At 37.0% G+C, this 25,776-nt stretch overlaps 1 protein-coding gene across 4 annotated transcripts in view; it reads left to right on the forward strand.

Annotated features, from left to right (window-relative positions):
* Positions 1 to 25,776, forward strand: part of hdac9.L (histone deacetylase 9 L homeolog) — a 285,273-nt gene that overhangs the window by 164,134 nt on the left and 95,363 nt on the right. The window contains exon 3 of one of the 4 annotated variants that reach the window (XM_041565959.1): positions 2,388 to 2,450. The exons of 1 other annotated variant lie outside the window; for it this stretch is intronic. In XM_041565959.1, the coding sequence (XP_041421893.1) occupies positions 2,388 to 2,450 (63 nt within the window). Of the gene's footprint in view, positions 1 to 1,851; positions 2,451 to 25,776 lie in introns of those variants that run through there. 2 more of the 4 variants (XM_018267376.2, XM_018267378.2) reach the window with 2 other exon arrangements.

Below are 25,776 nucleotides of genomic sequence, written 5' to 3' on the forward strand. Positions count from 1 at the left end.
GATGAAAACCCTGACTTGGCGCCGATCACTATGTCAAGAAACTACTTCCTGGACATCTGCCATTGACTTTTACATGACCTCGATAGGTTTGAGATGGAGTATTTTCGGATTCGGATTTTTAGCAGTTTTTTGGGTATAATAAATCTCTAAAAATTCGAGTTTTGCTTTTTTTCACAAAAAATAAGAATTTTCCCCTTAAAACCCTCAACCAGATACATTTGAGGTTTATTAAATGGCCCTCCTAAAAGTCCTCCTATAGAAAGAAGCTTAGTTTAGGTTTTAGTATAAGAAGAAGAACATCTGTCCCAGGTCCCTAACATCACAAATACTCCTTGGGGCAATTAATTGATTACAATCTACATCTACAAACTACAACTCCTATCATCCCACTGACAGCTAAAGGCTGTTGTAGTTTGTAGTTCAACAACTACAGCTAGTTGCAGCAAACCTAATTTATGTAAGTGGCCTTGACCTTGCCACATTGCAACCGGCCTGTGCCTTTAGTCTTGAAAGGTTTCCTCTCCAAACTAAAATTCACCCTGCTCCTATATGCTGTATAGTAGTTATATCTGTTTAGAAGGTATCTGCGGATATGTATTGTATAGTAGTGTATGTTCTGTATACAGATATGGGACCGGTTATCTGAAAACCCATTATCCAAAAAGCTCTGAATTACAGGAAGGCTATCTCCCATAGACTCCATTATAAGCACATAATTCTAATTTTTGAAAAGGATTACATTTTTCTTTGTAGCAATCAAAGAGTGGGATATATATAGAAAAAAAATTTCAGTGACAGCAAATTAAGCAGCGATGTTGGGGTTAACTTACCCAAACAAACGGGGGTGCACTAACCCCACACTTTCAGCTCAGGAAGGCAATATAACAAATAATAAGGCCACTGAGACAGACAGAGGCCTCACGCGTTTCGTGGCATAGGGGCACTTTGTCACAGTTATGACTAATTGCCCCTATGCCATGAAACGCGTAAGGCCTCTGTCGTGATGTTTTTGTTCCAATAAAATTTTTGGAGTGTGATCCGGTTTGTGCCAACCCATTCACAACTTATTATTTGTTATATAGCAATAAAACAGTACCTTGTACCTGATCAAAACTAAGATATAATAAATCCTTATTGGAGGTACAACATTCATATTGGGTTTATTTAATATTTTAATGCTTTTATATTCGACTTAAATATGGAGATCCCAGATCCATGGGGATTCCAGGTCCCAAGCATTCTGGATACCAGGTCCCATACCTGTAGTATGTATTCATTTTGTTTAATGTGCTAGAACAGTGATCCCCAACCAGTAGCTCCTGAGCAACATGTTGCTCTCCGTCCCCTTGGATATTGATCCCAGTGGCCTTAAAGCAGGTGTTTATTTTTGAAATCCAGGCTTGGAGGCAAGTTTTGGTTGTATAAAACTGCCAAACAGAGTTTCCTGTAGGTTGCCAGTCCACATAGGCACTACCACTAGTCAATAACAGCCTTTATTAGGCACCTCCAGGAACTTCTTTCATGCTTGTGTTTCTCTCCAATTTACTAAAACAAGGTTGGGGACCCCTGTGTTAGAAGATTGACAAGGAATCAACCAAGAGGTAGCAGAAATAGTGCACTGCAAGTGAAGCAGGCTGCAAGGGGTAAATAATTAACCTTAAGCGCTGAGTGTTGCTGGCAGCTTCTCCTTTGAAGACAGGGACCGGACAGCTGTGTTTGCTGTGATATTTTTAAATACATTAATGCAAGCTGCCATCACTCGGCCCTGCATGACCTATTTTTGGCTTGGGCCGGCCATTGTTCTATTTCTAGTTGCCTGTGGGGCCACGTTGTTGTTGATTCACATGCAAATGAGTTCTCACCAGCTTTAGCCAACTTTACTGACAGAGACAGGGAGAGAGTGATCGAGGGAAGCAGCAACAGCAGTAGCAGCAGCAGCAAATACAGGGCTGCCTTCTCTTTAACTCTCTGTACTTAATGGCACCCCTCAGCCTTTGTACCTGCTATTTTCTCTCTGATCAGTGAAGTGGAAACTGAAAGCCCCTTCTCTATTGCACCTGCTCAGGCTGCTGCTGCTGCTGGGGGGACTTGTACTTCACACTGAGAGCTGTTGCTGCTGCCTGCATTTCCCCTTTAGTGCTTCTTTATTAGGAAGCTCTTTCTTTATTTTTGTACCTATCTCAGCACAGTAAATATTTGTGTAAAAATGGAATAATTGACACAGAGTATCAGTGCCTCCTCCTCCTGTGGGGGAGTTAATAGTGCTGAGGACTTGCGTCTGTACAGAGCAGTGAGGATGAGGCTTTGCTCTGACTGAAATACACACAGACATAGAGACTGGAATATGCTGCAGACAATTTATGAGAGTGAATCCTATTTTTCCTCAGATGGAGTAGCTGGACGGGAGCAGCTGCTGGCAGAGCAGAGAATGCACGCCATGATCAGCAAAGGTAAGAACTTTACTACTGACACTCTCATCTGCCTCTGATCATTGGGCAGTGCTGTGGCTCCTGTGGAGGAAGGAGATGGGGTTCAGTGGAACCCTCACTGATTTGCTCTTGCCTGAGTGCAAGGGAAACCCAGAGCATTACTACTGCCAGCTGCAACTGCCTGTACATCTTATCAGTCTCCTGCACTCAGTTAACTTGATGCACAAACAGGTTCTAAAGGGTGGGGTGATATATGGACAGGATATTGTTATTATTATCCTTTATTTATAAAGTGTTTTACAGAGAGTATACGTTATCTGCATCTATCAGTGCCCCAGTGGAGCTTATAATACTTATCACATTCACACACATTAGCGTCAGTTTTATCAGGAGACAATGAACCTGCCTGTATGTGTTTGGAGTGTGTGAGGAGTACCCGGAGGAAAGCCAGACACGGGGGAACATACATGCTCTTAGCAGGTGGAGCCATGCCTGGAATCGATCTTATCAATCATTTTGGATCTTGTACATGTTATAAATGCCCAAATGTATACAATGACTTATTGCTACCAGAATTAAACATAGCATGGGCCTTGCCATGAAGTAAGAATAGCACACCTGCAGTCCTTTAGCTGTTGTTAAACTTCAACACTCAACATCCTGATCCAGTGACAATACATGTCTTAAGGCAGAGTTAGAGCAACATTGTATTTCAATGGATAGTTTCCTTCGTTAATAGGGCTTGACTTCTCTGATACTGTGTAAATTGGTAAAACTGGATTAAAAAATTATGTTGGTGCAGGTATAGGATTTATTATCCAGGATGCTTGGGACCTTTCAGATAAGTGCTTTTTATGTAATATGGATCACCAAACCTTATTTCTCTTTAAAAAAAAAAATGTAAACATGAAATAAACCAATTTGTTTTGCCACCAATATGGCAATATGGAGTTATGCAGCTTAGATACCACCTGATACTAATACTAACCAAATTAAAGCTAACATTACAGTCAGGATGGCCTGGTGTTACTCCAAGACATAAATGCCCCTGGTGTGGTTGGAGATCAGGGCTGTTAAATCTGACTTGAACTACAACTTCCAGCTTTTTGCAGCAGTTGAAACGGCTCAAGCCTGGGGTAACTAATTTCAGTCAAACACCACACATAACAGATGATATTCAACCACCTGGGCCTAGTGTCACCTTTAGTTATACTACCTCAGTATAGATCACCTGTTCTAAACCAAATAATAAATTAGAATATGATCATAAATTGGAGCCTTCTTTAGAAACTAGAAGCATATGAATATTATTATAGGTGTTTGGGTTGCCAGGAGGCATGGTGAATGGAAAAGGGCTTGCAGGATTTTGGGTAAGAAATCACTGGCACTCAAAGGGCAGGTGCAAGCAGGGACAATCCCTTGCGTTTATTAGCAGAAAATGCAACGTTTCGGGGTCAGACCTCTTTATCAAGCATAAGGATTTTGTAATAGGTATGGTGAGGGCATAACCTCACCATATAGTAGCTTAGTTCAGACGTATTCATTTGTTTAATTTGGGTCAGTTAGGACTGAGTGTCTGCAAAATGCTTGGAATTTGACTTGATATGATATTCATACTGCATTCTAAACAATATACCACCCTCGTATAATGAATTCTGTCTTCTAATACTTAGCAGATCAGAAGTTCTATGTCAAAGTGAGTGCTGGCAACTCTAGGCAGCATAAAAACTGACAGTGATGAAACACTGGCGCAAACAAGATTTTTTTCCCCCCAATAACCAACCTGAATCTCAGTTTGGTGATCACAATTATACATTTTTCCTGCTGTCACCTTGCACTGCTGTCATTGTCCTGTCCAAGTAAAACTGCTGTCCCTTACACTTCTTTCTCTGTGGGAGACCCTGGGAGATCACCCCCTATTTGGACTGTGCCTAATACTTTACCTAGTGTTCAGATAAGATCCACTGGCTTGTGAGGGTTAATACAAAATCCATTTAGCCAGTCTATCTACATGATTAAATTAAGGCCATATTTCCTCCAGGAAATGTGTCAGTTGGATGCCAATATCAAAAGCTTTTTTTAACTGTATTCTTGTATACCAGTTTCCCCAGACCAAGTAAATAATATCAGATTTTAACTCCCAAGTGAATGTCAAATCCAAGGAAGCACCAGAATATCCTTCTTTTGTAGCTCTTTCATTATCCCTATTTCACTCTGTACAGTGACTTTTCCCATTATAAGGTTTCCTTAATTATGTTTTTTTACCTGCAATATTAATGTATGTAGAAACCTTCAGCTGCTTTTTTTTTTTGCATAGAATATTTTTAGAACACGCTGCCGCTGTTATTTTTAGCAGTTCACTTTTTGATTATGAAGTAAAACCAGGACAAACAATTCTGTTTATTTCCCATTGCTAAACACAAATATCATCTGCTGAAGCAATTACTGTGTCTGCATACCAATACAAGCTCTTTCAGTTGACTGCCAATGAAAATACAATCTTTTATTGTTTCATTATAAAAAGAAAGTTTCCTGTGCATCTATAAAAACCTTTTTTGTCTGCTTTATACAGATGCCCATTATTCTTTATACCACAAACCCCATTAAAAAAGTATTTTTTTAAACTTAATTCTTATTGAGATTGGGTTGTTCTGGGGTCATTTTTACTTGTCATGTAAGATCTATTTCCTTATATAAACAAACACTGGTTAAGCTGATTAGGGAAACAAATAAGCCTCTGATTCTCTTAAGGAAGATCAGTTATTTTTAGAATGAAAAAACGTATTTCCGTTTTTTAATTCTGTATTATTTTAATTGGCGTTGAATTAGTAGAATAGGATTGTCAATCACACGGCCATAATTCATAACCAATCAAAATGTGCACCAATGAGTTCATCTCTAATATTAAAAAAAAACATTTGATTTTCAGGTAAATTCTGATTATTGTGTTCTTATAGAAAGTTAATCTGTATTTCTCTTTTCTAAAAATCAGTTTGCTACACAAATATTTTTCTAACCGGTCATTGTGTATGGGAAGTTTATTTAGAAATACATTTGATGATGTATTATACCAAAGGATAGCAAACAAAGAATACATGTCTGTGTAAGACCTAACCACTATATTCTTATCTAACAGGGCCATAATCACCAAACTGCATTTGTAGACTTGAACTGGATAATGGATATGTGTGTTTTTTTGGAAAAATTCTCTCACGCTCAATATCCATTTAGAAACATTTAATCAAAGCCCATGATTTGCTGAAGATAGCTTTCTATTAATAACAGGGAGAATAGTCCTAAATGACTACAAAACACATTGGGGCTGTATGTAATAAAAAAAACAGCATTTTGTAACGTAATATTCATTAGACAGTTTATTACATTATTCATTTTAATTGAGCATTGCCCAGTTGTAGGAGATGCTTGAAGGTCATATACTGCTTTGGGCACCGGAATATTTGCTTTATCCGTAAGATATTTTATTACATGTACTGAGTGTAGCGTAAACAAGTAAACATGATTTTTTTTCTGTTAGCAATTAAAGGGGTGGTTCACCTTTAAGGTAACTTTTATTATGTTATAGAATGCCCAATTCTAAGCAACTTTTCAATTGGTTTTCATTGTTTATTTTTTTATAGTTTTATAGTTATTTGCCTTTTTCTTCTGACTCTTTGCAGCTTTCAAATGGGCGTTGCTGACTCTCTACTAAAAAACAAATGCTCTGTAAGGCTACAAATGTATTGTTATTGTTACTTTTTTATTACTGATCCTATTATTCAGGCCCTTTCCTATTCATATTCCAGTCTCTTACTCATATCAATGCATGGTTGCTAGGGTAATTTGGACCCTAGTTACCAGATTGCTTAAGATGCAAATTGAAGAGCAGCTGAATAAAAAGCTAAATAACTCAAAAACCTTCAATAATGAAAAATGAAAACCAAATTCAAATTGTCTCAGTATATCACTCTCTACATCATACTAAAAGTTATCTCAAAGGTGAACAACCCCTTTAAGTTGCTATATGCTTAACTGCATGTTACGGATATATATTTTATTCATTGTGTTAATGGCAGTCATTACCTATTATTGTGCTTTGTTAATTAAAAGCAAATGATCAGATCACAGAAGAAGTGTAGTGATGGTTCTACAGTCAGCTGATAAGCATTTAGTTTTACATAATAATGATGACATTTGTTCTCCAGCTCAAAAATGGTAAAATCTGTAAAATACGTTACTAGGTATGCGAGGATGGAGCAAAATGAGCAAAGCAAATTTAGTGAAATTTCCAGGACACTCTATTTTATTTCTCCTCCAATTTCATCAGTAACATTTTAAAATGATTCAAACTTCAACAGCAACCATTGACTTGTAATGGGGTAAAACAAGGAGACATTTTTAGGGAAAACTCGCAACTGGTCCCGTCACCATAGCTGCTCTTACTGATTAAGATGAGAAGTAGCTTAAAGGAGAAGAAACCCTAAAAATTAATATGGATAAAAATGCAATATTTTATATACTGCACTTATTGAACCAGCCGAAAATGTCAGCTTCCCAATACCAGCAATAACTTATAACTTATAACAATAACCAGGACTTCAATCTTGTCATAGGGGGTCACCACTGGTTTCTGTACTGCCATGTAGTAATTATCTGTATTAATTACTAATCAGCCTTATATTGTGACATTTATATTCTATGTGTACTGCATATTGTAAGTGGGTCCCTAAGCTCAGTAAGTGACAGCAGCACAGAGCATGTGCAGTGAATCAGCAGAAAAGAAGATGGGGAGCTACTGGGGCATCTTTGGAGACACAGATCTTTAGTGCTAAAGGGCTGTGTTTGACTTCGGCTGGAACAGCAGCTCAAAACTAGTGATGGGCGAATTTGCGCGTTTCGCCGCCAGTGAATAAATTCGCGAAACGCCCGCGAAAATTCGCGGCAAAAATTCGCCGGGGTCAAATTTTTTTTTTCGAAAAAACGGACGCCGGCGCCAAAAAACGAGCGCCGGTGCCAAAAAACGGGCGCCGGCGTCAAAAACGAGATGCCGGCGCCGTTTCGCGAATTTCGCGGCGAAGCGAAACGGCGCAAATTCGCCCATCACTACTCAAAACATAATGTACAACATTTGTAGCCTACTTCTTTAGTCAAGCTTTAATTCTCCTTTGTAGTCATCTTAGTTATTTGATACCATGTACACACTTGTATAGCATATATCAAAATGCTAATCCGCAACACTATAAAGTTTTTTTGCTAACAGATCCTTCAGAATTTAAGGGGTTATTTATTAAACTCCGAATACCCGAAATCTGAAAAAACCTTGAAAAAAAAAAATCGGAATTTTTCAGAATTTATTAAAGTCTGTTGGAATGAAAACTCTGAATCCAAAAACCCGGCATCTCAAAGCTCTCGGGGTCCTGTATTAGTCAATGGGGAAGGTCCCAGTGTGTGCGCTGCTGTCAATACCGATATCCGGCGATTTCGGGGATTTTGGGCCAAAAAGTCAGAAAAGACCGGAAAATTCATGTTTTTTTGTGGAAAAGTCAAAAAACTTTGGACTTTTCAGGGAAAAGGTCCGAAGTTTGCCCGAACCTATTTTTTTGAATGATAAATAAAGGTCCATTCAGGAATTCGGAGTTGCTCTGAATTTTACCTTAGAAATACTGAGATAAATTCGGAGCTTGATATATAACCCCCAATGTATTTGAAACCCAAAGAGTATTGCACTGGATTAATGGATGGAAATGGTCCTCATAAAGAAAGAATTCAGTGTTGCTTTTTATGTCGGTGCCAGTTCCTGATTCCAGTAATTTGACGCTTGCATAGTTGTCTTCCTTTCACATTGTTAACTGTGATAATTTGCTGCTCTTGGTCATGGATTCAGATTGAATTGCGTCTGCTCATACAAGGGTCTTTATGTGTTATCATTCTTTTGCTATATGAAATCTCACACTGTCCCTGTTATGGGTACCACTGCTGCCAGCCAAGATCATAATAACATTTGTACTGTAAGTTGAAGCATGTGCCCTTGCTAATAAGAACCGTTTTGATATTGATCGAATCCACTTTCCTGGAAGCACAAATGTGCTTTCCATGAAGATTAACAAAAAAATCGATCTTTGATCGAATCAATCTGTTTCAATATTGATTAGTCGTTCTATAATGATCATACGCAAATTAGCCTTATAGTCTTCGTCTAGGACTGGTGTTGAAAATGTATTGTCTATTCTTTGTTCTTTCATCTGTCTTTAGAGTTTTATTAATAAGGACAAATGGCCTATGGTTTTGTTTGTACTTTTACTCATTCCCCTTAACACTCCCTGGAATCAGCACTTACTCTCAGAATAGTGTTACCCTTGTCTCAAGTATAATGGATGAGAAGCTTGTTATACGGTTGTTTAAAGTGACACTGGCACATTGCTATGTTTTATGGGATGCATCCGACTATCCTTTCAAAATAAAGCCTTCCAGCAGGGGTCTTATGGCTTAATTGCACCCCCTCCAGGACTTTTATGTCCCCTAAGACTGTCTAATGGCTCACAGACTTTGGATTTTATCATCATTTTAGTGCATGGACCACCCAAATTTGCTGTTTTGGATATATTGTCTCATTATGGGGAGCAAGTGGTACAGCACTGTTTTAAAATACAATGGAGTTGTATTAACTTAAAAAAATAATTAATCTCTCCCCACAGCCCAGTCTTGTCATACTGTGCCATATTCTGACCCTGTTATTATTCCTGAGGCTGGACTGAGAATTTGGCCTTTAAAATGGACTGCAGTTGATAATAAGGATCTAACAGGCTGAATAATTAGGATCCAACCTATGAAGAAGTTTTAAAAACGAATTTGATTGGAATGTAATCTTTATATAGTGAGTTAACCTCATCTGTGTTTTTCATTAAGCATAGGTGGGGTATTAGGGCAATAGCACTTCCAGCTCATTTCCAGCTCTTTCTCTTAGAAACCAAAAGATGGCAAATGTTCCGAGTTTCAATATGAAATCTCAAATCTTTAGCCAACCTTAGTTACACTTTTACCTATGTATATCTCCAATGTGTGGGGCACATCAGGAGGTAGATCCCTGTTTAGCAGAAAATGTACTAAAACGGGCAGTTAACCTTATTATTTGTGCAAAGGTAAATCCTCCTGTACTCTGATGGCCTGGCTTTACAGTAGCACAGCAAAAAATAAATAAATATATATATATATATATATATATATATATATATATATATAATCATTGGATAAGGACCCGCACTCCAATGTTTCGTGAAAAAAAGGTTTTTATTTCAACTTGTGCATCCAACGTTTCGGCCCATGCCTGGGCCTTTATCAAGGATAAAGGCCCAGGCATGGGCCGAAACGTTGGATGCACAAGTTGAAATAAAAACCTTTTTTTCACGAAACATTGGAGTGCGTGTCCTTATCCAATGATTGTATGCTGAAGCTTTGACCCAGCACCCACAGTATCTCCAAGACTGGATCAGAGTGCGAGTGTTTGTCTATATATATATATATATATATATATATATATATATATATATATATATATATATATATATATATATATATATATATATAATCTCCCCTACACAACAATAAATAGAGAGAATCTGTATAGCTGTAACATCAGGAGCAGCTGTGGAACTGTATAATTTTATATAGTTGTTTAATATAGTGGTTATAGGATGAGAATGCCCATCTGAACCCACCTAAGTTTGTGTATAGGGGGGGGGGCTAAGTGGGGTGGCACTAAAATTGCTGTCTGATGAAGAACAAAAAAGTATTCTTTTTCTTTATGTGCCATTTGAGTCTTATATCTAATGTTTTGGGAAAAAATCTATATTTGTATTTATACAAGTATATACAGACACTTGCAGAATTCAGTTCCAATGGTCTTTTATTTAATATATAATATTTATTTTATATATATATATATATATATATATATATATATATATATATATATATACATACATATATGCACATACACATACACAACCTTGCTCACACAAATAGTCTACTTAAGATACTCCATCCACCCCACGCACAAACTGCTACTGACATTTTTACATGGTATACATTAATGGTGAGGATGGGCTGAGGGGGTTCATTAATTTTTCAGAGCTAATAACATGTTACATAAAGCACACACTTGTCTGCTTGATAAGTGAACATGGATGTAACAAATCAGTATTAATGGCCAAATTGAGAATGGCAAATTCTGTGCTAGGAAAGCTTGTTAGAGATTATTTTTAAATAAATTAAAGCCCAAGCTGCTTAAATTTACAGATATCTTTAGCAAGCTTTCTCTCCAGGGTCAGCTATTCTTAGACAATTATTTTCATCTCATGCTATTGCATGTCTAAGATTAGCCTCTTAGGCATTATCATGCCATCTGAGCTACCTCCTAATATAACTCTACACCGGAATGAGTATTTATAGCGAGCAGTCATTCTGTCATATTTGGCTTATTTGTGGCAGCTACGAAGAAAACCACAAATTCCTTACTGTTGCCAAACAAGACTGATAAGAAACAACAAGGGGATGCTAAGATGTGTATTTATGTGCATTCATGTAACCACACACAAACACACACAGTTGTGTAGTGAGACACGCACACACTTATGCCTTACACACAGGGGGTTATTTACTAAAACTAAAATTTATCAAGACAAGAAAGTTGACCTAACTCCCATCCACAAATTGAACTCATCAATAATTCTTGAAAAAGTCAGAGCAAAAAAACATCAACAACAAATTTGTGCATCAATTCAAATCATACGATTGATACTCAGAAAACTTGACTTTATCGAATTAGATGAAAACCCTGATTTTATTTGCAAACGCAGATCACTATGTCAAAAAACAACTTCAGGGTCATCTGCCATTGAATTCTACAATAATAATATATAATAACTAAAATCTAAAATTTTAAGTTTTTCCCTTTTAAAACGGGAACAGAAAATGTTGAGGTTTAATAAATGGGCCCCATAGTGTGCTTGTGTGTGTATAAGCCACAGGGCTATAATACACATATTTTGGTGCTGTTTTCCTAATGGATATTTGCAATACAACTTAATTGCTAATATGGAACCGTGTAATTGTAGAGGTGTCCAGCTCTTGTCATTTGGGGTTGCTGGGAACAAATGTAAGAGGGAGGGACATATAGATAGTACAAGCCTATGTAAAGTAACATGTCACACATAATTAAGATTAAGAACAAGCTACAGGTCTATTTTAAGGGATGCACTGTATCAAAATCTATACTCTCCACTTAATAAGGGTAGGACTACATGGACGTTGATCCAACGCTACTGTCGGATGCAGTTGCTGCGTCTGCATCTGACAGTCATGTCTCGTCGGATCAACACTGCGACTTCATCCGACATTTCTATCTCTTATCTTATTTCTGTCGCATGCGACTTTTTGCAGGCGTTTTGTCTGATTGCGACGAAAATGTCCATGTAGTCCCACCCTAAGAAATTACATTTTTTAGCAAAAACTGTTTGCATTTACTTAATTTACGTGTATTAAGGGAGGGTTGTCCAGACTGTATCAATGCAGTCTATACTTAGAGCAATGCTATACCATCAAGGTTTAACAAAATTACATTATCTGGCTTTATTACAGTTCCATTGAAACTGTAACTTCAGCTATTATAAAATCTGCATTGTTAAACAAATAACTCCCATTCCTCTCATTAGTTATATTCCAAAGAATTGGAATAGAAGCAATCCAGTAGTGGAACTGCTTGTGGACAATGCTCTGTGCTTGAGATCTACTGGTCACCTCACCAGTTTAAGATGTACCAGTAGATGACACCTAATATTCGGCCAGGGCATCTGCTGTGTTCAAGGCTTTTATGTATCTGGCAGAGAGGTTGGCATATGTTTATGGTAGTACAGGTTGTAAGCAGGGCCCTCTTTACTTTCTGTATCAGTTAGTATTTGTAATTTGTACATTTGTTTACAATTGTACTGTATGTGGAATATGCTCTTTATAAATACATGTTGATAATAATAATAGTTATGGGATCTGTTATCTAAAGTGTTTGGGACCTGGGGTTATCTGCATAAAAGATCTTTCCATAATTCGTATCTGCTCTACTAGAAAATCATGTAAACATTACATAAACCCATAGGCTGGTTTTGCTTCCAATAAGGATGAATTATATCTTAGTTTGGATCAGGTACATGATACTGTTTTATTACTATAGAGGAAAAGGAAATCATTTTTAAAAATTTTGATTAATTGGATGAAATGGAGTCTACAGGGCAAATTTACTTACCTCCGAAGTTGAGCCAGTGTTGACTTTGCCGCACTTCGCCAGGCGTAGTTTTGCCAGGGCTGCTCAAATTCACTAAAATCCGAAGTTGCACCCACGGAGGCGAAAGGTAGCGAAGTTGCACTAGCGTTAATTTGTCAAGCAAAGTTACATGAGTGATTCCTAATTTGCATACGGTTAAAGTACAATGGACGTATATGTAGCAGCAAATACATTACACTACACAAGCCTGGGAACCTTCATAAAATAAAATCGAGTTGTTATTTTGCCCTATACATGTGTCCACTGTATAGTTTAGGTGCCATATGTTAGGAAATGTAGGGGGGAAGTAGGGTACCCCCTAAAAAAATTTACAATCTTTTTTAGGCTATCATCCGTAAAAAGTAAAAGACGCCAGCGTTTTATGGGAAAAAAATTTAACTTTTTTTGAAGCAAGTCCTGTCTTTTCACCAGCATTCAGAAATAACAGATAACGGATTCTGGATAACGAGTTTATGCATAACAGATCCCGTAACTAATAATAATAATAATTTCTAGGCGGTTCTATAAAGGCTCAACATATACCTTGGCAAATTGTAGTTTAATTGAGGGTACCTTGAATCTGACCTAACATCCATTGCCACAAGGGCAACTCATGAACTGTTAAAACAGTGAAGAACGTACCATATACATTGCTAGATTTCACAAATGGAGCATTCCATTTGCATTTCTATAACTGGTATATTTTATCCGGGGGAAAGCTGACTGCAGTCGATGCTTGTATACAAATGAACACTACTATAGGAATCCATACTCATGAGACCTACGGATCCAAAGGAGGCTTCATTTAAAAACAAACCTAATGTTTCAGCTCGATCACTCACTGTGATAAAAGCTGGAGGCCGAAACTTTAGGTTTGTTGCAGTTGAGCACAGTGCAGGTAAAAGAGCCTGTCAGGATTTGGCTGCATAGCTATTTAGCCTCATTTGGGGGCTATACTGAGCAAGCTTTGGTAATACGATCTTGGGTAGATGTTATTTTTAGGCCATGTTGACATTAACTATGAAATATTAACCCCCACTTGCATCTGATGTGTTCATGTGTTAACCCACATGATATATATCAATTGCTTTGTTAATTGAGGTAGAATTTATTCTGTATATTCAACAGTAACATTTCATACCACTTGCTAAAAAGGTTGGACTAGAATGTGTCATATTTTATTGTTTGACTCATTTCAGAAATAAAATAGCTTTCCTGAACATACAGCCTCGTTAGGCATGATGCCAGGGACTAATTATTGCTTATTTGTCAGAGGGGTATTAATCAAAATGCTGGAAGAAATCCATATGAAGCAATTAGAAAAAAAAACATTTTCACACTGGAAATTTATTGCACAGTCTTAAGGAAGCCACTAGAAATGGAGGTTGTTTTCCCATCTTGGTTTGATGGAAGTAAGGCTCGTATCCAAATATTTATACATTTAAGTTTAACTTTAAGTTGACTATGATAACAAAGGGTTCACCATGGCCGTCTGTCTCTCTCAGACTTAATGCAAGGAATGATGCCAGGATTTTAGGTTTGGTTATAGATCTGCGCTGTCCAACTGAAGGCCGACAGTACGGATGTGGCCCCAAATAGCATTTTTTATAGCCCCAGTTTGCTCAAGGGCTCCTTAGACTTTTTTTGTATGACATCATCAATTTTCATATATTATCTGATCCTTGAGCTTGGGAAATGATAAATATTCTCTTTTAAACAGCACTGGTATAGATTAAAGGGGTAGTTCACCTCCCAACCATTTCCTCCATTCATTTGTTTTCAAATATTTCATTTTTGTTTAGTGAAATAGCATTTTAACAGTTTCACAAAAATTTAAGTTTTTTTTTATTAAAGGTCGAGTTGTTTATCTAAAAAAAATTGTTTTTGATGGTAGTTTTCAGCAAAAACTAAAATTTTTGGGCTAAAATAGAACTTGGATTTTTCAAGTTTTTAAGAAGAAACTCAATTTTTTTCAAGATTTATTATACCCTGAAGCTGGAAATGACTCTAGAAATGTCTCAGAAAATACTTCAACTACAACCTGTCAAGATCATGTAGAAGTCAATGGCAGAGGTTCCTTGAACCATTTGAAGATGTTTGTAGCCTTTTTTTTCTCTGGGTTTCGCTTGAAAATTTGATTAAATCAAGCGATTCAAGGTTTTTTTTCAGCAAAAACTTGATATTGAAGTATTTGAGTTTTTCACCCTGAATTCACTGATTCAAGTTTTTTCATAAATAAGAAAACATTTGAGTTGGAACTTTCACAAACTCTACCTTTGATAAATAATCCCATTAATCTTAAATATAAATATAATCTTAAATATAAATATAATATATTGGTTGGATACATAAATATGTTACAGCAATATTTTTTTTTTTTTTAAAACAGGAGACTTGTTATCCATATATTATACAGCACAGTACAGATTTATATTTTATATGTGAAACTTATGCAGCATCTGGACTGGATCCATACTGCACTTTGGACAAGCACAGAAAAAAAAATCTGAAAATGATGTTATTGTCTGAATTCCAATGGCTTATTTTGTGCATATTAATGTAAATGTAAAGGACAATGTACAGTGAACTTTATGCCTACCCAATAAGGCTGCCCAACTGAAATGTTAACTTTACTCCGACATGGTAACTTTGAGTCGTTAGCTGTTGTATGCTGGAGCAGTTGAATTTGCACAGTATTCCCAAAACTGGTTCATACACCAACATTTATTCTGCCTGACCTGTTTTTAAACTGTACCCCAATTTTTTGGGGATGTTAAACCTTTTGTATTGCCCCCACCTCAACTTCGTTGCATAACAGATGGAAAAAAATTCTAGTGCAAATGAATCGCAATTAGTTATGAGCCAAAATGTTTTGCCAGCTATGAATTTGCTGCTAAATTCCACATTTCACCAATTGACTAATATTTTCGTGCAAAACTGACACAAAATGTCTTCATGAAGAAACATGGAGACAAAACGCCCATAGACACCAATTTATTTTATGCAACTTAAATATTTTATGCAAGAGGAAAGAAAGACGCCACTCCGGTAAAAAAGAAGAAGGTGGTTTATTGCAACAGGTCACAAACCAACATTGCCTGACGCATTTCAGGAGCAACTCCCTTAATCATAGGCTTCAAATAAAAATATTTTATATTTAAGTTGCAGCCGACAAAAGGCCGTAGACTCCAAGTTATTTTGTGGGGAAAAAATTGAGTAAAAAAAGCCCATAGACTACAATGTATTTTGAGTGGAAAAATATGTTGTGAAAAAGCACCAATTGTGGCAATTATTTGCCATTTTCCAAATTTGTCAGTGAAAATTTTTTTTTGGTCATCACTAATTGATTAAATTATGTGTCCTTAATAGGTATCGTCACTCCAATAGGGCAGTGACTGATGTGAATGATCAACTCTCTATAACCCGTAGGTACTGATAAATCATTATTATTATCCTTTATAAAGTGCCAACATGTTCTGCAGCAATTTATAAAGATTATAATACAGTCTCTACCCTAATGGAGCTTAAAACGAATTCCTTGTTACATTCACACACACACTATGGGCAATTTTTATCAGGAGCCAATTAAATTTCCCATATGTATTTTTGTGTGTGGGAGTAAACCCACGCAATAAAATAATTATTATTCCATTTATCCATTACTGTTGTAGCTTTGTTGGATGAATTTAAATGTTAATGGCTTCCAACAAAAATGGATGACTAAAATAGTTTGCTTAAATCCAAAATGGCTCAGATCTGTTTTTTGTTAAGAAAACTGATTTTTCTTACTACCAAATTCTTCTCGCATGAAATGCGTGTGTCCACAAAGCCTATTGGAAGTAACCATATTTTCATGAAAAAAGGTTTTTACATATAAAGTAGCTTAGTGTTAAAATGTGATTGCATCTACGTATTTCCTGCTATAAAGCAGCAATCCAGTTATGTTCTAGGGTAGCCATAAACCAGCAATCCAGTAATGTTTTATGACACGGATTCCAGACTTGTTTTATAGCAGAACTCTCAGTCAGGAAATGGTCAGGGAAAGGTCAGTCATTCTCTGTCTGGAAGTCACAGCCACTGTGTTGTTTCTATCATTGTAGGATGGAAAAAGACTTGTACAGAAAGACAACTAAAGCAGAGCAAAGGAGACTGCAGTAATCATACAGTAATCATTGGTTCCAACATATGCAATTATTATAAAGAAAACTAAGTAAAGGCCACCATAGGTTTGTTTTGTACTTTCCTTTTCTCTTTGTCTTTATGGGGAAAGTTTAAATGTTGATAACTCTGTAAACATGTAATTTATTTAGCTTGCAATTTCAGTCTCCCAACCTGTGAGCTGCCATTGTATCTAGCTGACTGGCCTCAGCCTTCTGTTGATAAATGTTAATTCTCTAACAAGAAAGAAGACGCAACACTATTGGGGTGTGTGGCCGAGCAAAAGCAATAGATAATAGATTTCCCACATCTTATAAAAGGCTCTAATTACCCATTGCATACATTTTGATGTTTGCTTCTAAACAGGTGACCAGTAAATACTACAAACGTTTTTTTTTGCAATGGGTCTTTGCTCCTGGGCGTACTTAGTGGGGTCATTTATAAACGTCATACAGTACTAAATTATTTGCTCAGAAGTATAGCCCTGCTGGTGTTTATATTTAAAAATCTGGACAAGATTTGTGTATTTAATGTGCAAACATAATTGCATATTATAATTGCAATATTATTATTGCCCTTAAGGGCTTTTTGAAAAATATTTAATCCAAATTTTTTTAAATTTGCAAAATTACCGTCAATTATATATTTGCATAAAATGACCATGTACAGTGGCCACACTCACTCAAACACCCATCTCATGCGTGAGCCATTTGCAAATATTTGTGTGACATCCTCCGAAATAATATTCCATCGTTTGGGGTGAAAACATGCTGCGTTCCCCTAACTGCTGATTAGAAAAAAAGTGCATTAGAAAAAAGTGTGTACTAGGGGTCATTACCAGCAATGCATTGTTTTTTCTATAGGCCTGATACTTAACAAGAAAGAACGACTTTCACAGATGATATGAGCTTCTATAGCAATGACATTCTAAGGGATAAAAACAAAATGCAATTAATATAAACAGGAGATTATTTGGGGGCTGATGCACAAATTAGGTACTTTGGACCTTGCTGAACAGGTGCGGCAAGCAGTGGCATAAATACATATTACTGGGCCACACAACAAAATATTTTTCAGGCCCCCAAAATGTCTAGAGGTTGACCTGTTTTACCAATATTTATTGGAATTATATATGAATTAGGGTCTCATGGGGCCCCCCTACGGCCGCAGGGTCTGCTTCCTCAGTAGTTATACCCCTGGCAGCAAATGATGGAGGCCAGTACCAGTGTCCCAGTGAAACACGCTGCTTGTGAAGTGCTACTCTGCTGGGTGCTACTGGGAGTGTAATACAAGCATTCTCTGGGATGATCACATTGAATATTTGGAATTTGCAAGTACCGTCTAAAATAGTGAGAGTTATGTTAATTTAAGATGTAGGTAAGAGAAACCCTATTTATCAATAAGATATATGGTTCTTTAAAAAACAAGTGTTTTCATATTTAAGGGAGAACACATTTTATATATGGTATGATACAGGTATGAGACCTGTAATCCAGAATGTTCAGGACCTGAGGTTTTCTGGATAAGGGATCTTTCCGTAATTTGGATTTACATACTTAAGGGGTTATTTACTAAAACTCGATTTTATCTCATAGTTTTAATAAACCAAGCTTGACCAAGCTCCCATCCACGCTTTTATCTTAATTATCAATAAAATAACTTGGAAAAGTCGGGTCATGAAAAACTTGATAAAAAAAAGCGTAAACCAAAATCTTTCGAATATTTTTCGGATTTATTGCCTGAAAACCCCAAATTTTTCAGATTATCAGACGAAACCCACTGCAGATCATGATATCTTCAAATTGTAAAAGGGACATCTGCCAATAACTTATAAATGATCACGACGGGTTTGAGATGGCAGATTTTCGGATTCTGATTTTTTGCAACTTCGGGGGTCTAATAAATCCACTTAAAAGTCTAGTTTTTGCCCAAAAAATCCTGACCAGAAAAAATGAGGTTTAGTAAACCCCCTTCATGTCTGCAATTATATCTTTTAAACATTACATAAACCCAATAGGATTGTTTTGCCTCCAATAAAGATTAATGATATCTAAGTTAGGATTGAGTACAGGATACATGTACCGTTTTATTATTACAAAGAAAAAGGAAATAATTTCGAATTTGTTTAAAATGGAGTCAATGTTTGGTGGGCTTTCTGGATAACGGGTTTCCAGATAATGGGTCTGTAATACAAATTGCTATTTGCTTACTGTTATAGTCCATGTAATTGTTTTTTTATTATCCTTTGAAATATAGTTGCATTATAATTGTAATTGCTCATTGTGTACATAAAACCTATTCATTTATTAAAAGGAGACCAATGCCTAGCTCAGGGATTGCTTTAGGGACTGTAGTAACAGTATTACAACATAATTGAATATCGCATCACACATGGCAAGGTGACCTCTCAGCTGCTGACCCCTGACTAGCCACATTTCACGTCAGGAGGGGAATGGCTGGAGGTCACCTTGCCATGTGTGATCCAATATTTTAGTTATTTTTGCAACAAGAAATGATTGTTTTTTATGGATAATTGTTGAATTTAGTGATGAATGGAAAAATTGACCAAGTACAGATTTGCGACGAACTTCCAAGTTTAGCTGGCGACAAAAATTCTTAAAAAACTGTGTTTGCTTTGTGTTGCAAAAAAAGAGGTGCAGCAAAAAAAAGACACGCAACAAAAGAACAAAATGCGCGACAAACGCAAACGTAATTTTATCCTTCCCCCTCTCCTTCCACATCAACCTCTATATAAGGACATACACATAAATGTATGGTTTATTCATTTTAATGTGGGATACAAAGCACACAGATTTATTATTAGTTGTGCCTATATTTGTTAGTTAGTAGTATATAAAGCATATAAAGTAATATATAAAATATAGATGGTACTTTTTGCTTAAACAGCAAACAAATGTAGTAGTAGATACCATTACCAGTCGACCAGAGGTAATGTCAAAAATCACAGACGTATTGAAGAGATTGGCAACAGGGGAGCCTTTTCTCTATTGAAAAAGCAGTTGTAACCTAGTGGATAGAAGGTCCACTAACAATTTAGGGATGTGTGTAGCAGTATACTGAGCAAAAAATGCATGTGATTTTGCCCTCCCAATTTTTATTGGTTGCCCCAAAGCAGAAACAAGGTGCCACAAAAAAACACCCATAGACTAATTGTTTGCTACAAAAACGAAGCGTGACAAAAAAGTTTGGCAAATTTTTCCACAGTTTTGGGAATTTTTCAGTGAAACAGGTCACATTTATATTTTAAGTCCACAATAGACAGTAGACACCTTCTATTTATATAGTTTATACTTTATAACAACAATACCCATAATTGGGGTAAAAAGTAAATATTATTTTTAGTCATCCATGGAGAAGGTTGTTACTGAGCCTGTGAGCATAAAAACAAAGGGGCATATTTACTAATTTGCGAAGTGGCTAAGGCTGGCATGACGTCATTTTGCCACTTCGCCAGTCACCCTGGCGAAAATTCGCCAGCGTTAGCCAGAGTTTACTTCGGCAGGTCAGAGTAGGTGAAGTTTAATAGAGTAGAGTAGATAAAAATTTTCTAAGTCCCAAAAAAATGCTGGCGTTTTTTTTAGGTGGTAGGCTGAAAACAAACAAAATTTTTTTTAGGCTGCCTACCTTCCCCCCCTACATTTGTTAACATATGGCACCTTACATATACTGTGGGCACATGTGTAGGGCATTAGAACACCTATATAAACTTTTATTAACTTTCCCTGGGCTTGTGTAGTATTCTGTATTCTGCATACACATCCATTCAAATTTCAATTTGGCGCTGTATGCAAATAAGCCTTTGCTAGCGCAACTTCGGTTACCCTGACGCATTAACGATAGCACAACTTCGCTACCTTTCGCCTCCTGAGCGCAACTTCTGATTTTAGTGAATTAGCGGCGGCCTGGCGAAAATTCACCTGGCGAAGTGCGGCGAAGGCTGCGCTAGCGAATTTCCTGGACTTTAGTGAATTTGCCCCAAAGAATCAATGATATAGTAAGCTGTGTAGTTAGTTGCACAGGTATTCCTGGTGTTGCTCACATCATGCTGCAAACCTGAATCTAATAGCAAATGATTTCAGTAAGGAGATAGGAGAGCCTATAAACCTGAATGGCTGTTTTGCAGCGTTGACATGTCTAAAGCTCAGAATAAAACCAAGTTTCCTGTTTTAGCCATAGCTGAGAATAAAATAGCCTGTACGCATTACAGCATTCAGTACCCACAATGCAAAAGGCTCCCAACATTGTCCTAATAAAGAAAATGTGAGAAGTGCTTGTCACCCGCAAGCTTTCTGCTGTAGTTTCTATAAGCAGGTCTAACAGAATTTGGTGAGTATGTGTTGGCTTTTCATTAATCTCTTGTATTATTTTAAAAACCAGCGTAATATTGTTAATCAAACTTTCACTGGGCCTTTACACCAAATGGGAAAAGGGTCAAAGCGGGAGGTGCTATATATAACCATATATAACCGTATATAATGTCATTGTAATAAAAACATCCCTTTCATTTGGAGTGAGAGCAGCCATAGAAAACTGACTTCTGGCCACAAAAATCTTTAAATGGGATGTCTCCACCAAAAACTGCAGCTTGCTGAAAGAAATATAACTCTAAGCAGAAAATTCTTTGGCGTTCTGTGGTTCAGGCTTTAGGAAACAATGTAGCAGAAGTCATTTATCCTCCAGCTGTTTTAATCCGCCGCCTTCTGCTACATCGTTTCAGGGACCAGAACTAGCAGTGCAAAAAAGGGCACACAGCGCTTTCAATAACAATTACATATACAATGCATTTAGGGCTCTTACTGACGAGCGGTTGAAGCTGCGCTCCCCTGCATTCCGTTTTTCTGCGATTAGCCACAGGGGAGCGCAGGAATAGGCGCATTAAGCTTTTTTCAATGCGCGTGTAGGCCGTGGACGCAGGAAAAATGCAGCATGTTGCGTCTCAACCTGCATTCGGCGCCTACACGCGCCTGTGTGAGTACAGCCCCATTGAAAAAAGCTTAATGCATCTATTCCTGCGCTCCCCTGCGGCTGAACGCAGAAAAATGGAACGCAGGGGAGCGCAGCTTTAACCACTCGTCAGTAAGAGCCATTAAAACCATTTATTGTTAAAGGAGTTGTTCAGCTTTAAACTAACTTTTAGTATGATGTAGAGAGTGATATCCTGAGACCATTTGCAATTGGATTTCAATTTTTATTATTTGTGGGTTTTGAGTTATTTAGCTTTGTATTTAGGAGCTCTCCAGTTTGCAATTACAGCAATCCAGTTGCTAGGGTCTGAATTACCCTAGCAACCATGCATTGATTTGAATAATAGACTGGAATATGAATAGGAGAGGCCAGAATAGAAAGACGAGTAATAAAAAGTAGCAATAACAATACATTTGTAGCCTTACAGAGCATTTGTTTTTTAGATGGGTTCAGTGACCCCCATTTGAAAGCTGGAAAGAGTTTTAAGCAGAATGCAAATATTTTAAAAACGATAAAAAAATAAATAATACCAATTTAAAAGTTGCTTAGAATAAGCTATTCTATTACATACTAAAAGTTAACTTAAAGTTTAACCACCCCTTTAAAGTATACTAGGTTAAAAATTGCTTGAAGTTACTTTTTTATTAATGTGCAAAAAACAGGTTTTAGGTGGAGATTGCATATACTGTAAATGCTGAATTTTAGTTGCTACCACTGCGGCTGAGATTCAGGGGAACATTTGAAGCCCTAACTGGCTATTTTAATCACAATGTGTGTGATATATCTTAACAAGAAAAGCCACGGGCCCTTTAATGAACCAGCCCATCCTGCTTAGGACAGATCCACCAGATATCCTGTCTGTGTCTATTTCACATACTGTTCTGATGGAATTTCCTATCTGGGATTACTTACAAATAGTAACAAGTAAAAAATAGCAGTTATGGCTAACGACCTATTTACACAGAGTCATCAAGTGGATGATGTTTTTGTACTACAACTCTCACAGCCCATGACACCCTCTAGCCAGGCCCGGACTGGCAATCTGTGAGTTCTGGCAAATGCCAGAGAGGCTGCTATAAGGTGCCATAGAAAGTCACTATTTAGTGGGCTGGTGGGGGCTGTTTGGGCCTTTGTGTGGGCTGATTGGGCCTCTGTGTACCTAAAATGGCAGGGCCTATTTTAATTCTCAGTCCGGACCTGCCTCTAGTTATAGGTGGGAGGCAGTTATTAGGGTTGCTGTAGTTAAGCAGCATCTGGAGGACCTCTGCTTGTCTATGCTTGTATGTGTATATACATTCTTTTATTAAATAGACATCAAAAGTTTACTCCTTGTCTGGTAACCCATAATAATCAATAGGAATTAAGTATTTACATACATCTGACTGCTTGCCAAGGGACATTAGCCTTGTTGTCTACAATTTTCATTATATAAACCCAATAGGATTGTTTTCCTTGCAATATGAATTTATGTAGCTTAGTTATCATCAAGTACAGGGTGAAATAAAATAAAAAATGAATTAGTAATTCAATATGGACTTTTTGGGAGAAGGCCTATTTTTTAGTTTATTGGATATCCGGCTAATGGATAAGGGATTACATACCTGAATAAATTAGAATGCAGGAAATGTGTCTTTTGTGCATGGATCTGCAGTCTGGCAGAAGCTAGAGAACCAGAAAGGTAGTTGAATATAGGGAACGGATTTGAACAAAATTTCACACTTGTAATCTTTATCAGAAAAGATGTTCCCCTGGTTGAAGGAAAGCCTTCCTATGTTAGGTTATACTAACTTGCTTTGTTACTTCCAGCAATCGGTGACTACACTCTGCAGTCTCTCAAAATATATAGGAAGGCAGTAAGGTTTGTGACTGGCGCAGATATGGAGATATAGCCTGGCATTGTATTTCTCTTTCAGTGACAAAGAACCATCCACCAATGTTGAACCCAGGACTCTGCTCCTATCATATATCAAAAAGACTTAGAAAGATAGTTGAACCTACATATTGAGATTGATAAAGGTTTCCAACCCCCTTGCTTTAAGTAGCTGGGGACTACAGATAAAATCTCATGCTTCATAACTAGCAGACAAGTGCACTTAAACCCTGTCTACAGGTAAATGACATATTGCCAAGCTAATTTGGAGATTTTACCATAAATTACAAACCATCTATGGAGATAATCATAATATGTAAAAAAGATTACTCAAGAAGAAGTGATAGCTTCAATATTCACTTGAGTATTGTGAGTAGAAAGAGAGGCATAATTAGGTAAACACATGGGGGAATGTAATATGTTTCGTTAGCTCCAAAAATGTTTGCAAAGACTACTGGGAATATTAACTTCCAAGATTTTGTTTTGCGTCCTTTTTGACCAATTTCAGACCTCAAGGACTCGCAAATTTTGTGACAAAACTGCAAAGTTTTTTTTTGGGAACATGCAAAGTGTATGTAATAAAATGTTGCAAAGCGTTTTTTTGAGCCAAAATAGCTAATGAAACTCCGGAGCAGGTGTTAACACTAACCTTTGCTTATAGATAGTGAGCAATGAAATATTCACCAGGGAACGATTTTACATTGCAACACTAAAGATTCACAAAAATACGGGTTTAAACATCGTTTGCGATTTTAATTACATTACCCCCTTAACATTTAACTAACCACATTTCTCGGCAACTATAATTACCCTTTTTTCTATCAGACTTTTCCCATTCTTGATGTTTATCCCAGTCTTTTTAACATTGTCCTGGATTAAGCAGATACAGCACTGACTGCAAGTCTGCATCCAAGGAATGCTATATGATTTACTGGCCTAGAATTTATAAACAGCAAAAGAAGCATGCTCTGGGCAGAGAGCAAGGTTTTAAGTCAGCGACTTAAAGAGAGTTTGAGGGCTTACATATACACATGCTAAGCCACATACTGCTCAGTTAGTGACCACCTAGAAAATGTCTTATTTAAGTTAAATTCAAAGTGATGAAAATCAACCAATCATTACAATACTTCCTCATACTTTTCAGCCATGTTTCTTTTATATAAAATTCTCAAAAGTCCTCTGAGATACCTTATTTATAAACCGTTCCATATGTACAAAAATACAGCCAATCTACAAGCTTTCTCTGTGACAAATGATCAATGCTTAAAATGGCTTAAAGGGGTTGTTCACCTTCAAACTAACTTTTAGTATGATGTAGAGAGTAATATTCTGAGACAATTTGCAATTGGCTTTCGTTTTTTAATATTTGTGGCTTTTGAGATATTTAGCTTTTTATTCAGCAGCTCTCTGTTTTGTAATTTCAACAATTTTGCTGCTAAGGTCCAAATTTTCCTAGTAACTATGCAGTGATATGAATAAGAGACTGGAATATGAATAAAATGATGAGTGATAAAAAGTACCAATAACAATAAATGTGTAGCCTTACAGAGCATTTGTTTTTAGATGGGGTCAGTGACCCCCATTTGAAAGTTGAAAAGAGTGCAAGCCACCAAAGTGGGTAACGAAGGGTGCCCGGGACTGTGGGGAGATACTGGGAGCAGAGAGAACCCTGGGACTGGTTACATGGGGTGGAAGGATTGGTTGATGACACTAGGGGAGGGCTGTTATAAAAAGGGGAAGCTCCTTACCCTCCTCCTCTTGTGATGTCACAGGCACTTGGAGCACTGTACAAGCTGGCAGCGTGTCTGGTCTCCTCTAATGGCGGCCTATTATCCCACCCCACCCCCACCCATTGCAATGTTACACTTATATTGTTACATTTATGTGTTAATAAAGTTTCAATGGATTATTTTAAATATTGTTAAGAACGTATTATATAACAAATATTATTCTTGTCACAGCTGTTGGCAGGTAATTGTTTTTGGTCCTTGCCATTTGGGTATGGCCAGTAGGTTTTTCCCTTT

Source organism: Xenopus laevis, chromosome 6L (genome assembly GCF_017654675.1).
Source record: "Xenopus laevis strain J_2021 chromosome 6L, Xenopus_laevis_v10.1, whole genome shotgun sequence".
NCBI lineage: Eukaryota > Metazoa > Chordata > Amphibia > Anura > Pipidae > Xenopus > Xenopus laevis.